Source organism: Prinia subflava, chromosome 8 (genome assembly GCF_021018805.1).
Source record: "Prinia subflava isolate CZ2003 ecotype Zambia chromosome 8, Cam_Psub_1.2, whole genome shotgun sequence".
In the NCBI taxonomy this organism is placed as follows: domain Eukaryota; kingdom Metazoa; phylum Chordata; class Aves; order Passeriformes; family Cisticolidae; genus Prinia; species Prinia subflava.
Window position 1 is genome coordinate 14,127,353 of NC_086254.1, and position 17,838 is coordinate 14,145,190.

Genomic DNA, 17,838 nt, shown 5'->3' on the forward strand with positions numbered 1-17,838 from the left:
ACTCCAGGTAGCTGTTTCCAAGACAAAATCGTGGCCTGATTTTTGGCTCTCTTTTATTTAGCTTTTATAGCTGTGAGTGCTGTCACCCCCAGTGTGGACAAACACAGCCACAAACAGCAGCCCAGGGGACAGGACGGTCACTACGAGTGGAGCACACACCCCCACACACCTCCCAACCACACCAGCTGGACACTGCTGCTGAACCTGCCGTGGTTTTTTGGAGAGTGTGGGGAGGTCCCTGCAACAGGGAAATGGGACAAGGATTAGGAAGAGGGTAGGTCCCTTGGCCTTATACTCACGGGCATTGTCTGGCTGCCATGGAGTGCGTGGATTGCTGCCTGAGCCTCTGTGTGAGATGAGAACTTTACAAAAGCACAGCCTGGAAAGGGACAGAAAGAGCACAGGAGATTGCAGTGACAGGACTGCTGTGAAAGTGCCATCACGCAAGAGACAGTGTGTGTATCTCAGGTAAGGCAAAGGAAAGCCACCCCAAGGAAGCAGGGAACAAAAAGGATGACTCATCCCAAGTCCTCTATCCTGGAAAAAAGAGGAAGGGTCTCAGATTATTACTTCAGTGATATAATCTACAGATGATAGCACCATCTCCACCCTTGCCCCTGATCACCTCTTCCCCACATTCTCTGTGGACTCCTCATTGTGGGTGCAAACACCTCAACGTGCAGCCCCAGACTGACAGAACAGGCTCACGAGTGACCCTGACAGCTCAGCTGCTCATCCTGCTCTGCTTCCCTCAGCCTCTGCCCACCTTCCCCAGCCCCTCCTGGCAGCAGAGGGCTCCTCCTGCCCTGTTCCCTGTTCCTGGCTGTTCTCTGGGTTCCCACACACACGGGGAGGGGAAGGTGAGGCTGGTGAGCACCACCCCAGCAGGGACAAAGGGCAGGACACACAGAGGGTTCACACCTTTGCTGTTCCCATCAGGTCCACGGAGCACCGTGCATTCATCAATGACCCCAAATGGTTCAAAGAGCCGGAGCACGTCATCCTCAGACTGCTGCTTATTTAACATGCCCACAAAGAGCTTCCTGTCCCCTAGGGGCAAACACAGAAACATCAACCTGCTATGAGGCTTGCAGTCCAGAGCAGGAGGAGAGGAACACTTAAGCACAAAACAGCCTGGTGTTAAAAACATGCCTGGCATGGAAATGATTTGCTGTTGGCTGAAATGCTGCCAGGGGTGAAAATGCAGGGTCTGCCCAAGCTCCTCACACCTTCAAGGGTTTCTGTGGCTTCTCCTGTCCTACCCTCCCCCACGGAAAACAAAGGATTAATAATTTCCTTTCATCCATCAGCCTCTTCCCTCGAATAATCCAAAACAAATGATAGTAAGAAGAACTGTCTGGGAAATCCCATTTCTATTGATCAGCAGGTGAAGTCCAACAGGTGCCTTAGGAAATCCAGCAGACCAACCCAGGCAGGGTGATATATTCCAGCACCTTTGACTTCTGTTTCCTCTTCCCTCTCTCCAAGACCACCATTTCCTTAGCTGCCATGTAACCAAGCATCTGGATTTCCATTTGCCCTTCCACACTCCAGTGTAACCAGCTGTCTCCCAAGGCCTGGGATAAACCCTGGCATGCTGGGTCTGCCTCACTGTAGGATTACCCAAATGCCAGACAGCTGGGTGGAGGCCAACCATCAGCCCCAGGGTCCCTGCTCCCCTCTCTGCTGTGGCTTTGTGTGCCCATGTCACACTGGCAGGGAGCTGGAAGAATTGCCAACACATGCAGGACTTTGAGCTCAGAGCCCTTCTGGGCTCCTCCTCAAAGAGAGAAATGAGGATTATGGTTTGGTTGGGATGGGTAAATTTGAGGCAAGGAAGGTGCAGAGTGCCTTCTGCCACTCTCTCCCACCCTCAGCACCCACAGGAGCCCGTCCCACGCCTGATGCTGTCCAGCCAAGCACAAACACAGCCGTGTTTGGGCAGCATCCTCCCCACACTGGTGTGACCAGCAGTAAAACAGCACAACACTGAAATCCCAGCAGAAACGCCAGCCCAGGCTCTGTTTTTGCCAGGAAACAGAGCTAACCCTCCCCCAGTGCCCCAGATCCGCGTGGGGAGACACGACCCACGGGAGGGAGCGTGTGGGGCTGTGCCTCTGCAGCAGCAGTGCCACAGGATTCCTTATTGCCAGCGACAGCATCAGAGGGGCTGGCTCCAAACAAACCAATGCAATGTGACGCACGTCAGGGGCAATAGCAAGGGAGCTGCTCTCTGCTTGAGAGTGCAGTGACCTGAAAAACAACAGGTCTTGGAGCTACAGCAGCACAGCAGCTCCAGGGGGGTGCTGTGCACCGATGCCAGGCAAGGATGGCACATGACACGTTCACACTGCCACCAAGGCCCCTGCCCCGCTCCTCCTGGCTCGGGGGGTGGTTCCCCACCCAGGTGAGGAGGGAAGGCACCTCCCTGCTGCTCAGGCAGGTACAGGTGCACCCACGCGTGCCGTGGGCCCCTCACAGAGCAGCAGACGCACACACGCAGCACTAACGGGCGAGCACAAAGGCTCACACACGCCCTGGAACACACTTGGACACCCCCAGCCCCCCGGGGATGCCTTCCACGATGAAATTCCTTAGTGAGCAAGAGGAATTGCAGACAGCCACACTCATCCAGCACAGGGAGTCACCTCAGCCTGCCCCAGAGCTCTGCACAGGGAGGTGCTGGGGCTCTGTGCCTCAGCCAGGCACTGCTCTGCTGTAGCCCCAGGCAGACGTTGCCACTTGTGTTCACCACACACACAAAGTGTTAGAAGTGCTACAGCCAAGGCTCTTAACACAGTCCCAAGCAGATAATCCTGATTTATATAACCAGAAGTGGCTGAAATATATGGCTTTGCTTATTTTTTTTAAAGGCCAAATTTCCCAGCTTCCCCATTTTCATGATTTCCTGGGTGGCTACACCCATGGGAATTTCATCCCCTTCTGTTTTCCTTGTGATTCTTTCTGCATTTCTCCCTGCACCTGCACGGCAGTGGCTGCTTTTGGAGACATTATTTCAGCTGACTGAGTCCATTCAAATTGGTGATGCCAAACAATCCCCAGCCAAGGCACAGGAGTTGATAAAGCAGGTGCTGCTCAGCTGCCTTTTGTGCAGGCAGACAGCACCTGCCCCCACAAGGGCCAGCTCAGGAGTGCTGGTGGTCAAACCAACCAGAAAACAGCACATAGAGAAGGTGAAAAAATCTGATTAGAAGAGAGGGGGTGAAAAAAAAGGGACTGGATAGGAACAGATTTACTGGGCAGTGAAAAGGAGAATAAAAACGAAAGGAGCAGCAGCTCTGTGCTCTGACTGACATCAGCTGGTGCCAGATGTGAGCCCAGTCTGGCCATGGCAGGGGACACTGGAGCTCTGGAGGGCTCCCCTTTCCTCTACCCTGAATCTTCACTGGCCTTTATTCAGACATGCACCATGCTCAGCCTTTGTGTGGCAATCATGGGGAGCTCCTCAAAAAAACCATCAACACAGGGGAGAAATACCTTGGGAAACACTTGTACTGACTTTTTAGGTGCTGTGAAACAATCCTCTGTTCTTTGAACGAGCAAGCAAATAACTGTGGGCTAAGATCTGACAGCCACAAATGCATCTGGTGGTCTTTTCTCTTCAGGGACCCCTGGCTGGCTGGGGCAGAGGGGCAGGGGGTGTTCAGACATCTGGGAAAGTCAGTTATCCTACAACTTGCAATCAAATCAACATCAAATTACGAGTTACTCATTATTTTCCACTTCAGAGAGCCCTCAAATTTCCTGGGTAATTCCTGTGGTTTCTTCCTCACACCATTTCTGGTGAATCAAAAGCATTTTTCTTTACCCTGCCCTGTGGGAAAAGTCCACTGAAACAGTGAACGCTCCATCCCTGCAGCTTTACAGGTTTTCTGTTGTCTGACAGGGCTCACTAACAGAACCTTTTGGAAGTCCTGCCTTCATGTGGGAATTTCAGCATTCCTTTTTGGAATTTGGGAGGAAAAAAAAAAAAGCCATTCTTCCCTATGCAGCACAGGTTAAAACTGTGACACCTTAGGGACCTAAGCTACAAAGGCAGCTTAAATAAATACACACACCTATGGGTTTGGAATCTTTTCTGAATGCCCAGAACAGCAATAGTAAAAGGGAATGAAATCACTGACAGTGTAAGATTTTTTTCACAGTGAATCCTGTTTCATACAGCCTGGTTCTGAAGATCACACTTAGGAAAATGATCCAGCCTGTTCCCTCTGGATGCCTCTGCAGCAGCTGGGGACCTCTGAAAGGGTTCTGCTGCTGCTGACCTCTCCCTCTCTGCATCTTGGAGCCCAACCCATGATCCGGGATCCTCTCGATTCCGTCAGCTTCCAGCCAGGGCTGTTCTTCACAACAGCCAGGCTGACTCATCCCTCCCCAGCCGGGCTGGAATGCTGCAAACCCTCTCACCTGATCTGCTATCAAACCCTTTCACCTGAGCTGCTATCAAACCCTTTCACCTGAGCTGTGATCCTGAAGCCATCGATCCCAAACCCTCTGGCACTCTCAGGGCTGATCCCAAACCCGCTGGCATTCCCAGGTCACCAGCTCCTTCAGCTGCCCAGCAGGGATTCCCGCAGGCTGGAAGCTCCTCTTCTCTCTTCTCTTCTCTTCTCTTCTCTTCTCTTCTCTTCTCTTCTCTTCTCTTCTCTTCTCTTCTCTTCTCTTCTCTTCTCTTCTCTTCTCTTCTCTTCTCTTCTCTTCTCTTCTCTTCTCTTCTCTTCTCTTCTCTTCTCTTCTCTTCTCCCTTCTCCCTTCTCCCTTCTCCCTTCTCCCTTCTCCCTTCTCCCTTCTCCCTTCTCCCTTCTCCCTTCTCCCTTCTCCCTTCTCCCTTCTCCCTTCTCCCTTCTCCCTTCTCCCTTCTCCCTTCTCCCTTCTCCCTTCTCCCTTCTCCCTTCTCCCTTCTCCCTTCTCCCTTCTCCCTTCTCTCTTCCCTTCTCTTCTCTTCTCTTCCCTTCTCTTCCCTTCTCTTCCCTTCTCTTCCCTTCTCTTCCCTTCTCCCTTCTCCCTTCTCCCTTCTCCCTTCTCCCTTCTCCCTTCTCCCCTCTCCTCTCTCCCTGCTGTTTTCCCCCTCACTCTCTCCTCTCCTGATTTTCACCCTCAGATTGGCAATTTCCCGTGCTGTCCGGCAAGCAGGGAGATTCACTCTCCTCTCCGACTGTCGAGTTCCCATGGAAACGTGCTGGGGGCACTGCGAGCCGCGCAGGCGGCAGGAGGGGCCGGCACAGCCGCCGCTGATGGAGGGACAGGGAACCAGCCTGGGGTTCAGGCAGAACGCGGCGGCCAAGAGAGCACACAAACACCGCACACGGCTCCTACAAAGCCGGGGAATCCGGGTCAACAGCAGGATCAGGGAGAGAGGGAAGCCCAGTCCTGGCTGTGGATGGGATGCAGTGAATCTCCTTGGGAGGCAGAGGGGGTTTCCTTGTCCCTGGGCAGTGCTGAACTGCTTGGGTTACCTGTCATGGCCCATCACTGCAGCCCAGAGCTCCAACAAGCACATAAACTCCTCCTCTCCCTCTCCCTCTCCCTCTCCCTCTCCCTCTCCCTCTCCCTCTCCCTCTCCCTCTCCCTCTCCCTCTCCCTCTCCCTCTCCCTCTCCCTCTCCCTCTCCCTCTCCCTCTCCCTCTCCTCTCCTCTCCTCCTGGCACTCCGGGTTCCCAGCAGAGAGCAGGGAAAAGCTGACAATGTCTGGCCCAGAATCACAAGTCCCACTCTGAACTGATGCAGGCAGCAACTTTTTCATAGTGAATTTCTTCTGCAGGGTGCAGTGACATCGAGCACCCACACAGCCCCTGCAGGGCTTGGCCAAAACTGCCCCTTTGGCAGAAAAATGAGCATCTCTCACACCAAGAGATGAATTCTGGTGCTCCAACTTCATGTTCTTAATTCAGGGTGCTTCACTTGAGAAATGTCAGTCCCTGGTGAGTATAAAAGAGGCTCCCTTCAAGGATAATGCAGAGCAGTGCCTCACTGGTGCATGCAGCTATTCCCTTGATAAATTCCTAATCCATACACATCTGCCCTGCCCCAAATCCTTCTTTCACCTCCTGCCACTGTGGGGCTACTGCTATAGGGATATTGCTCTTCCCATATCTGCAGAGTTGTTCAGCCACTTCTCTGACAAGTGGAGCATCACGCCAGAAACATTTCAGAAGAGGAACCTGTCTCAGACAAACACAGGGTGCTGTCTTGTTGCTGCTCCTGCCTCAGGAAAAAATCCAGTTTGTCACGGATCCTGTGGGAGCTGCTTGTTCTTGAGCTCTGCAAGGAGCCTGGAGGGAGGTGCACAGGCTGCAGGTGTTCAGACTCCAAAGATTTCTGTTCTTGTCCGTGGGAAGCAGAGTTGATGTTCTGACATTTGCAACCATTAGGGAATGTGGCACTTTTGATAAACTCAGAGATTTCAGAGTCCTTGGCCACAAGCTTGTTCTCAAATCAGCACGCTGGTTTTTAACCTGCTGAGTGGTTCCAGTTGGATTTGACAGAAGCATCAGAGATGTCACATCCCAACACTCAATATCAGGTGGGTGTGCATAGAGGAGCCCCCAGTAGTGCCCCACCAGCAAAAGAGAGATGCAGAGATGGCCCCAGCTCTGATTAGGCTTGAGTTGTACTCACCAAACACACAAACATTTTTTTTTTTAATCAATGTGGTAGGGGAGGGATTGAGCACCCAGTGGTTGAATCCAGAGGCAAAGTGAAAAGCCAGCCATCCCCACACCACCCACTGCAGCATCTCTAAAGGATCTCTCATCCATTCATAACATCATTTTCAACAGGGAGAGTGAAACACCCCGAACATTCTGGTCTGTTTTTATTCTCTGTAGCACAGATAAGGGCCTTAAATTCAACCCTAAACCAAGGGGTTGAAGTAAAATGCCCAGACTTCAGTAAAACTTAGGTGTACTATTCCTCAAATAAATAAGCAAAAGTTACAGACTCTATCTGACTTAAACAGACTTTTTTTTAAAAAAAGACTATCACGCAACCATAAATAAACACATTCACATAAAATATTATAAAATATATCTCATGTTCTTGACAGTGTAATAACTGACAGTCACTACAAACTGTTTGGAAATGTAAAACAAAAGCCTTCCAAATCTAAATAAAGCATGCAGGACATGCTGTCCCACAGCACAAACAGCAGCACACAAACCCTCCCCTGGCCTCTACTAAATTGCTTTCAGGGGCAGCACCAACAGCACAGGGCATGGAGAGCGAGATGTAGGAATGGAGAGAAAAAAAAGAAATTGATCAGTAAGGCAAGGAAAAGAAGCAAAATGAGTTAATGGGTTTGGAAAGGGCTGAAGTTGCAAACCTTCTCCACCTGGAGGAGGCATTTGAGCTGCTGAGAGCTCCCCATTAAATTACCAGATTCTCTTGTTCACAACCTTCCAGCTCTGAACTTCCCAGTATAGGCTGCTCTGAGCAAGCTGGTCCCCTGCAGGCTGACAGCACCTCCATCTCAGGATCCTTTCCCTTCACACATTATTTCCCCATCATGTGATCTTTTCTGTAACAGCATTTTGGCCTTGACAATGTGCTGGGGGCTGCTGCAGGACTGAGAGTGGCAGGGCTGAGACAGCTCAGCAGTGATGGGGGAGGCAGTGGAGGGAGCTGCAGACAGAGGAATCAGCTGCAGACCAGTGAGCTGAACACATTCAAAAGCCAGTGCTGCTGCAGGGATCTGGCTCTTACTGGGCTGATCAGGTGTAGGAATGGAGGAACCTCTTCCCAAAGGCTCCAGGAGCCCCGGTGCCACACAGGTCTGCTTCAGTGGTGTCCTGGGGCAGACACTGCCAGGCTCAAATAGCTGGGAGAGAGAGTGGAGGGGGCAGCCACATCACCACCCTCAGGACACGGTGTGTCAGCTGCCTGCTGTGTCCCTACACTGCCCTCCTGCCCCCAGAGCTCTGCCACACACAGACTCCTCCTCAAACAGAGCAAGGCAGAGTCAGGACCCCGTGTCCCCCTCACAAGCACAGGGCCACCAAAGGAGAAACAAGGAGAGATGACAACTACCTCCACGGCTCTCGCTGTCGGCAGGTTTCACCTGGATCGGGCGCGCCATCTGCAAGGGAAGAGAAATGCAGAGGTTATTGCTTGGCCCACTGCCCAGCACCCGCTGCTGAAGGCTCTGTCAACAGGGCAGCAGAGACAGGCAGAAGGGAAACCAAGACATTGTGGTGGCAACCAGTACCCTTGAAGAAGGGATGAGTTTTTTTCCCAAAGAAGCCTGGCGCTTTTCCCCGCTCAGCTGCTCGCCCCAGAGAGCAGCACTGCTGGAAATGCCCACCATGCATAAACCTCTGCCTCCTCAGCTGCTGCAAGTGGCACAGAAAGGACTCTGAGGAAGCAGCTCATGTGACTGGAGCCTGAGGAGTGGTCAGGGTGGCCTGAGGTGAGACTGTGCCTGGAAGCTCTTCCTGTGTCTGCCCTGACTCAGTGCAGGCATGGCCACGTCACCTAATTGAGCCTCTCGCTGTCCTTGCAGCAGGGAAGAGACACTGCCTCTGAACTTGGCCAGAAGCAGCACAGCAAGCAGGCCTGTCATGTTTCCCCTTCCCCAGCCCTCATGCAGACAGCTCTGTGCTCCAGAGTAGCTCTTGAGAAGGGCAGTGCTGCTCTCCAGCAGCATCTCTCATCTCTGGCCCTCAGGGGCAATGCTCAAGTTCAAAGTGGCAAAACTCTTGCTTGGGTGTGGAGAAGAGGTTTTTCCTCCTCTTGCAGCCATTAGTGTCATCAGCAATAATCCAACCACAAACAAGCCTGAAGGGTAGCTTAGCTCACACAGTATGGGGACTCTCCAGGTAAGACAGAAGTGGCTGCATTAAGGAACCCACAGCTTTAAATGTCTGGTCTGAAAAGCAGGGCAAAACTCATCTGCTGGCAGGTCTGTGTGCCCTGTGCTGCCCAGAGAGGCAGCTGACAAGCTGTAGCCTCCTTTCCCAGCTAGCAAGATCCAAGTGCACCAGAATATCCTCCAAGGAATGGTGCACAGGGCAGATTTCCACATTCACAGCACATCTCACTCCGTGTCTCTCAGCATCATTCACAGAGGCTGACAGTGACCTGAATCAGTGACATTCATAATAAAAAACAATCAGAATATCGCAGGGAAGGCCTGCACACGAGCTGCAGGTCCAGGCACAGTCTGCCCCCTCTCTTAGGAAACCCCTGAGGAAAAACAGCAAGAAAACAGAAAATGAAATCAAGCCATAGAAGCCACCAACTGAAATGTGTTTAGAAGCCAGCATGCAATATGTGGAGGGCTGTCAGTCTCCAAGTGGTGGCTGAGCCAGACTGGCCAGAAACCAGAGGCAGAGCCCACACTCCCAACAGCTGGAGGAAATCCGTGAGGTGGCTTTGCAGTTCACAGGACAGAGGTGCCAGCCAGGAGGTGACAGGCTGGCGTGGCATGGCACACAGCCTGGCACTGGGGGCTGTGGGGCTGGCTTCCCCTGACTGACGCTGCTCAGGCAGCACGAGCAGAGGCTGGGAGCAGCCCCACGCAATTCCTGCCTCAAGGATTGATCGTGGGGCTGCTGGTAGAGGCCCCAGGGATGGGCTGGCAGCTCCCCAAAGGAAGGCCAAGCTGCTGCCATGCTGCACCTTCACAGACACAACCCCAAGACCTGCTGAATCATTTAGGGAAGAGGAGAGGCTGCAGGTCCTCTTCCCACTCTTGATCAGCTGCAGGGACTTGCAGAGCTCCTGCTATCCTGCTGGTGCTGCCATGTGGCCCCAGCACTTGCAGCACTGGAACTTGCCAGCCTCAGGGCTGCTGCTCCCCCCAGGAGCAGCCAAGGGCCCGGCACCTCTTTCCTGAGCTGAGTGGGATGTGGGGCAGGGATTCAGGAGTCTGCGGTCGGAGATTGTTCCACAAAGCCTCCAGTTTCCCTGCTGAGAGGCTGCTGTCGCTGCTCACGGTCCCTGGCACGCTGCCTGTGTGAGCTGAGGCTGGCAGAGCTGTGGGAGCAGGCTGAGTGGGAGAGGGCAGGCAGCCCAGATGTGTGCTCAGAGGAGAGGGCTCCGTGCAGAGCCAGGAGAGGCAGCTGGCCACGTCACATCCCACTGCTCCCCCAGCACCGAGGAACTGTTCTGATTCTACCCAGGATGCAAAACCAGGGCTAAACTAACTGAACTGATGGGGAGGGAGATGGAGGGACAGACGCAGATCTCAGCTTCTGTGAGGAAGCCAAAGCCCCAGAGCCATTTGGGGGTAGGAGGGGATGCTGTGGAAACGCAGTGCACACACATCCAGCACCACCCTCGCAGGGATGCAGGGGCTGAGGGCGACGAGCCGGGAAGGATGGGGGGAGACAAGGGGGAGGTTAAGTACCTGAGGCCATCTCCCTGTCCCCTCCCCCAACAGGGCTGTCACTCCAGCTCCCAGCACCTAGGATAAAGGAGGTGTTGTCATGGAAACGGTTATTCACCACATGGAACCTGACATTTGCAGTTGCCATGGAAACCAGCTCTTGGGGGCATTCCCTGTGCTTTGCACAAAAGAGACATTTTGATATCATCTCTGGGGAAGGGGCCCCCTCTACCCAGCTGTCCATCCCTATCCTTTCCCCCATCCCAGGGATGTGACCCCAGGGGTGGTGACCCCACCAAACCTGCCACCCTGGGCGAGTGCATCCCCACAGGGACACCGACCCAGCGAGGTGACAGCACGATGCCCTGGCAGGAGAGGTGGCAGTGCCACTACAGCAGTGTGGGTTAGAACCAGTGCAGACCCAGAGGCAGCTCCTGGCTGGGGATACAGGAGGAAGCAGGGCTGCCCTGCACCCTCCAGCTATGCCCACAGCTCCTCCTTGCCCACCTGAAACAGCACCTGGGGTGGGCACAGGAAGACTTTCCCTGTGCCCATGTCAGACCAAGCCCTGGGTCAAGGGCTGCCCATTTCCAGAGGCCTTGCCAGCTCCAGTGACTTTGAGAGACACCCACCAACCCGAGGTGGGGTCTCTGGGCTGGTCTTTGTCTGCTCTGGATGATATGGGTAAAGAGAAGAAAATGAGATACAAGAAATTCATCCAGATGCTGAGGCTTGGAGAAGAGCAGCAGGATTTTCTGCCAGCTTCTTCCTGAAACAGGAGGTCTCCCAGCTGAGGCAACCATGGTCCTCTTTGCACAGAAGTGGACACCCAGAGGCTTCTAAGGAAGGACACCACCACTTTAATCCTAAATTTCATGTTGTCACCAAAGATGAAGAAATTATCAAAGGGCTCTCAAGCAGAGGGAGTTCAAAGCAGTTTTAACTCAACCACATAGGACTCAAGGGCCTGAGAATTGTCCCTGGGGGATCCTAAATTCAGTATACAGGTCTCAGACAGAGAGCTGTGTCCCCTCAGCAGGGATGGTCAAGTTTTACCTCTCCCATGTGAGGGAGAAAGAGAGGAACAGGGCAGCAGCGAGGACCCACTTCTGGCTTACACAGCCAACTCTGCAGGTACAAATTCTCCTGGCCTCCAGTCATCACCTGAGGCTGCACAGTAATCAGAGAGCACACCTGAACAAGAAAACTGTATTTGTATACACCCAGCTGGGACCAGAATCCAGCAGTCGGGATGTGCCCTCCCTTAAATTCCCAGTGGGAATGCACAGACATGGATGCCTTTTACCACACAGGAACACACAGGTGAGCACACGTGTAGGATGGAGAATTCGAGCAAATGATTCATGAGCCTGCACGTGCCTCACAAGCTGAGCTTCATCTTCCCTGTTAAATTATTCAGCTGAGCATTATTAGTCTTTGTTTCTTAAGAATATCACATTAACATTTAGCACATGCTGTCAGGACACCGTGGGCCCCTGCCCCAGTCCTCACCCTCACACTCAGGGTCCTCCTTACCCGCTGTAAGGGCTGTCAGCTCCGTGACCCACTGCACTCAGGAAATCCTCTGGAGCAGCAGTGGGCACCAGATGGGCAGCAAAGCTCCTCTTGTCCTGCTCCAGCTTCTTGCTCACATTTCCCTCCTGGCTGGATACACAACTTCCTGAACACAGCTGTCCTTTCCCTGCTCACAGCCCTCCCAGACATTTCTCTGCCTGCACCACTCTCCCTCTCACGGGCCTGCTGCCTTTGTTGGCTTTTGGGGGTTCCTGGTGGGCAGCCAGAGGGGGCTGAGGCCATCTGACCTCGGGAGGGTTACACAAAGCACAGCAGCCACAGCCTGTGCAGCCTTCTGAGAGCAGGGAGGAGACACCCACAGGGAGGGTCACTGCAGCCCAGAGCAGCCCAGGGACTTCCAGGGAAGAGACAAAGCTGAGAGGCCTTGCTGAAAGCATCTGAAAGGATCTGGACATCCCACCCCAACCCCAGGATCTGGGCAGCACAGAGAAGCAGGGAACCCCACTCTGCTTGGGCTTCCCCCCTGCTTTTGAGGAAAAGCTCCCCACCTTTGCAGCACTCTTGAGATCAAGGGTCTAAGGAAACATCCTGGCCCTCCTAAAGTCAGAGGAAGCTTTGCTGTTGGTTTCACCAAGGCCAAAATGCACCACTTCTCTCACCACACCCAAAATAAAGATTTCTGGAGCTGAACTGGCTCCCCGTGTTTGATCAGTGCCCAGCACGAGCTGCCAGACAGCTCAGCAATCTGGTAGCCCTGTTCTTCAAGGAGAAGACTCCCAGATCCCCCTTCTTCAGCTTTCAAACTGCAAAAGCTGCATGGAAGGAAAAAGCCCCCTGGGACAGCAGGGCAAGCCTCTCTATTAATTACGAGTAAGTGATGTAAAATAGCCCCTTAGGTGCAATGCAGGGGAACCTCACAGTGTTAAGAGGGTCAGAAGCACAGTGTACAAAACACACAACGCAGGCTGGCTCCTCTGGGATGTCAGGAACCAAAAGGCATCCAAGGCCATTGGCAGAATTAGGTCCTGGGCTCCTCACTTTACAAATTGTGGGCTTGTCCTCCCTCTGGCCAGTTAAAAACGCCCTGCCTGAATGACCATAATCACTTCTAACTGGGCAGAGCACATAAATCTAAATGCTAATTTGTTCATTTGGATTCTGTTTCTGATTGGGAATGCAAGCACGGATGGATTGGTGCCAGTCTCAGTGCTCAAGTATCCTCCTTGCACCTTCCCTCTGACATCTCAGTGTGTCGTAGTCCTGTCCAGGAGAACCATCCCTCCCTGAGAAAAGAGCTTGTCTCATACAGAAACATGAGCAACATCAGTACCAAGTTCTGGCACAGCTCTACAGGCTGCTTATGAATTCACCTCATTCAATCCCACTATGGAGGAGACAAGGATAATTATGAGCAGTGTGTTCCAGGTGGAGGAACTGAGGCATGTGGTGATGAAGATCATGCAGAAAGTCTGTGGCAGAAGCAGGATGTGAATCCCAGAGTACAAACCACACAGCTTCTGCCTGCACGGCTCAGCTACATCTTTTTGCATAAGCAAGGAAGATTGTTGGAGGGCTGATTAAACTGAAAACCCAAAAACTCGTCTAGAAAGTTCATCAAGACCACAAAAGATTGTTCTGGCCTCTAGAAAGCCATGGGCTGAGGACCCAGGCACAGCTGGGTGCTCAGACCCACAGTCCTGTATCAGCTGCAGCATCTTTCTTCAGCATCCTGCTTCAGAGACTTGCCCAAGATTGTCACATTTGTCACTCCCACTGAAGTAAAAAGTGCTTAGCAGGCCTAAGGAATGCTTAGGGCTTAAGACCTGCAAAGAGCAGGAGTAAGATTCTGTGAGATGGGTCACCAAGTCACCCTGAGCAAGTGCAAGGAAGCTGCACAGAGAAAAGCTGGGAGTACACACTCAGCTGCCTTTGATCTTTCCACTGGAAAGGACACCCAGCACCCTGTGCCTTCCCCTGAGCCCACTGGTGCACCACTGGGCCAGTGAGCACATTCAGGTGCTCCCCTCTGTACAGGCTGCAGCCTCCAAGGGTCCCCAAAAATCCAGGGTAGGGCAGAACTGGGGCAGCAGTGTCTGAGCTGTGGACACAGCAGCTCTGCAGGGCTCTCCTGGCAGCTTCACAGGCTGCCACCGGGCAGGGCAGTGACAGTGGCCAGGAAAAGACATCTCTGCTGATGGAACAGAGGGGACCAGGCACAGGGACCCTCTGCCTGCAGACAGAGTGGCTGTGCCAGTTCCCTTGGCAACCACTAACACTGACAATCCGAGCGGAGCAAAGCCTCCAACACTGACACACCCACGGGAAAATCCACCCGGAACGGGCCCGAGCCCCAGCACCACCAAATGAATCCCCTGAGCCACTTGTGGGCTGATAGGAGATAAGCTGCTTCCCTTTAGGGGTGCTGGCAGACTAGAAAAGAGGCCCCAGGTGACTGCAGGATGCCCCTGGGGACAGTCAAATCTCATTTGGAGAAGGCCCTCATTGATCTGGTGTAGTCAGCCCTGCTTTGAGTGGGATTTGAGCAGAGACCCCAGAGGTCTCTTCTACCATAAATTATCCTATGATCCCATCTATCTATATGCATATTCACAGGCACTTGTGTGCAGGCACAGCCCCCAGATGACCCCACGGAGGTGGGAATGTGGAGCCTCACTCAGGAGGGTGCTGCCTTTACAAAGAGGAAGGTCTGTGTGGGCTGGTGTGCAGGTAACAGGTGAGCTCACAAGCACAGGTAAGTGAGATCCCCAGGGAACACCCAGCTCTGGGAGGCAAAAGTCAAAGCTTTGTGCTGCAAGGAGATGCCAGGCCTGGCTGTGCCAAGGGCAGCAATTTCTCTGCAGAAAGGAAATCCCCTTGTGCACAGGACAGAGCCTGCACTTGGGCAGCACGTGGGAACGGGTGCTGATCTTTCCTTTCACTGTTCTCCCAGTTCCACAGGGAACAGCAGGCAATGTCTGCCTTGGCAGCTCGCTCTTCAGTGTAGGCACTTCACTGGGCAGCTGCTCTGCCTCACTGAGAGTTCTCAGACCCTCAAGCCAAACCCTCAACAGCACAAGTATTTTCAATTCCCTCTGCACTGAACAGGCACTTCTGCTGCTGCTTGCCCAGGGGCTGCTTTAGCCCAGCATCTTCATGTCCTGGTGCTGCCATTTCCATGAGACAGCCTTGGCATGCTGTCTGTATTTTTAGATGATGCTGCATGGCCCTCAGGAACTTGCTGGTATTGTCCATCAAACCTGCAGGATGGACAAGGGTAAAACTTCTCCACCCTGCCCTGTTCAAGGGTCCAAGCTGCAAAGATTAACAAGTGGGGCCCAGCTTCAAACCTCAACCAAACACTCAGACCACCTGAAACTTTCAGAAATCCTGGTCCAGGCTGGCTTCACACCAGCACTGCACAAACCAGAGGGGAGGGAACAGTGAGATGCACTGCCCTCTCCACCAGAGTCCCTCCAGTCCCCTGTGCTCCCTCCCAGCACCACGGGCTGTGGATCCTGACAGATGGCCCGGGTGAGCCCTTGCTCCTGGCAGCACAGGGCACAGCCTGCCCACAGGGCTGCCCTCTGCTCCAGCTCTGCACTAACGCTGGTGCCCAACCACCTGAATTAGTGCTGCAGCATCTCAACCCCTGGTGCATTCCCAGAGTCTCTGTCTGCTCTCATGCTGCTGCTCTCTGTAATTTTCCATTCCTGTGTCCCTGCATCCATGAGTTCTCCCTGTGATGTAGCCACATTTCAGTACCCTCATCACTGCTCTTAAACTGCCCGTATTCCCAGCTTGGATCAATACCAATTTCTGCCACTTACTTGCCTACCTTTCAGCAGGCCTTTCTTTGTTCTGCATAGAAATAAAACTGTAACTGTACCTTGCTGAAAGAATTACTTTTTTAAACCTCCCCCCCTCCACTTCCTCCCTCTATTCTTCTTCCTCTTCTTCTTCAGGAGCAATTTTATGTAATTTGCAACTGTCTGGCTGCAAATGAAAAGAGACATAAAGCGTTTCTGCGAAATATTGAAAAGCTGGATGCTTTTCCCTCAAATTTCACTTAGCAAGAGGCTTTAACTTGCTGTGTGATCACTGTGTGTCATTAATAACCTCTCCAATTCCTTTCAGAACTCAGCAAAGTGAAGGCACAATCACGAATCAAAGGCATGGGTTATTGAGATATAATATCATTTCACTGAGGCAGGGAGGAGTGTGCCAGGGAGTGGGGAGAAGGTGAAACACAGCACTGCTGGGCTGGCTGGCAGCTGAAGAGGACACTGGATTTAGGAAAAAGCCTTAAAGGCCTGATTTCAACAATTCAGCAGCTCTGAGGGCAGCACAGGTGAGTTAGATAATACAATATACAGCTGTACAGGTGAGACTGGTTGAGTCACCATCAGATGTATGGATGTGGCACTTAAGGACATGGTTTTGTGCACTTGGCAGTGCTGGGTTAATGGTTGGATTCAAGGATCTCAGAGGTCTTTCCCAACCTATGATTCTATGACAGTTTTGTTGCTTTACACCCTGGGCACACTGGCCCATATAAAAGAATGTAAAAGCCAAAATTTTGTCTGCCTCAGAAAAAGATGCTGAGCCTTACTGTCAAAAAATAAGCTTTGTAGGGTTTAAATTCCATTCAGTTACCATACATCCAACAGCACTCAATTCAGAAACAAAAGAGAATTTTGACCTCACACAAAGAGAACTTGAACCCAGACGCCACAAAAATAAAAACAGACCACAGCGATTCCTACTGACTTATGTGGAAAACCTAAAATATAACTATATATAAAAGCTTGGGTAAGCTGCACTGCACTCATGGCCCTGCAGGTGGGCTGACATTGTTGGCACCAGACCTGGAGGACCTCAGCAACACCTCTGTGGGCCCAGACATACCCAGTGACAGCCTGGAAGAGAGCTCAGAAGTTCTGCTCCAGCTGCCTGATCACACCTGAGAGTATCTCAGAAATCATATCAAAGCACTCCCATAACTCTGTCCTTACCAAATCCTCAGTCTGGACCGACAAAGTCATTTGTGTCTATTCAGGTTCATGAACTGATGAGTTCAACCACAGCTCTCTGCACTGAGACCACCAAAGGAAGGTGCTCTGGTTCTTGTAGCATCTGCAATTGCTTGGTGGAACAACAGGATCAGCACAAGATCCTTCCTCTGCCAGTTTGATCCCTTGCTGCCTCTAAACCTGCTGAGGCTTGGTCATGCACTCAGGTGACAGTTTGTGTCACCTACACTTCATAACCCTTCAGCTTTCCTTCTTCTCCTGCAATGTGCAGTACAGAGAAGGGATATGGGTGAAAAGCACAAGAAATCAGATTTACCAGACTGTGACCCACTGACTGAAATCTCAGTGGTGTGTTCAGTACATTCTGTGCTCTGTCCTATGCTGGGACCCTGGCTAAACCCCTGGGGCTTTGCCCCAGAGATCATCAGGAGATGATCCAGATGTGAACGTACAGAGATGAAATTTTACATCCTCGTTCCCAAAACAGGGAAGCAGCTGCTGGCCCTGCTGGCTGTGATTCATTTCCAAAGTGCTGCCTGAGATCAAGGCCAGGTGATGCCACACAGACACCAGCAAATCATGGCTGAAAGCTACCTCAGCTCACCCAGCCCATGTCCACGCCAAGAAACCACCTCTGAATGACCAGAGAGAGAGAAAATTCTGCCTTCCTGGTCACTGAGGGACTGAACAAAAGAGAAACTGCATTTGATGAAGTGGTGTATTGGCAGCCTGAAAATAGCTCCAAATGCAGCACAGCTCATCTTCATCCTAATCCTGAAACATAATTACACCACACTGCTCATTAACTGTCTCCAGACAAGTATGTTCAAAAGTACTCACCTACCACAGACTTCTTAGTGTTCCCAGGCAGTGTCTTACACCTCCCTTAACATAAAAAGCCTTTAGATCACCACATCATAGATAAAT

At 52.3% G+C, this 17,838-nt stretch overlaps 1 protein-coding gene across 8 annotated transcripts in view; it reads right to left on the reverse strand.

Annotated features, from left to right (window-relative positions):
* The window catches only part of CELF5 (CUGBP Elav-like family member 5), a 37,619-nt gene that overhangs the window by 11,511 nt on the left and 8,270 nt on the right, over positions 1-17,838 (reverse strand). For 6 of the 8 annotated variants that reach the window (XM_063403317.1, XM_063403320.1, XM_063403315.1 and 3 more), the window contains exons 3-5: positions 8,044-8,095; positions 922-1,050; positions 300-379 (exon numbers count right to left, since the gene is read on the reverse strand). In XM_063403317.1, the coding sequence (XP_063259387.1) occupies positions 300-379; positions 922-1,050; positions 8,044-8,095 (261 nt within the window). The remainder of the gene's footprint in view (positions 1-299; positions 380-921; positions 1,051-8,043; positions 8,096-17,838) is intronic. The other 2 variants (XM_063403316.1, XM_063403318.1) reach the window with 1 other exon arrangement.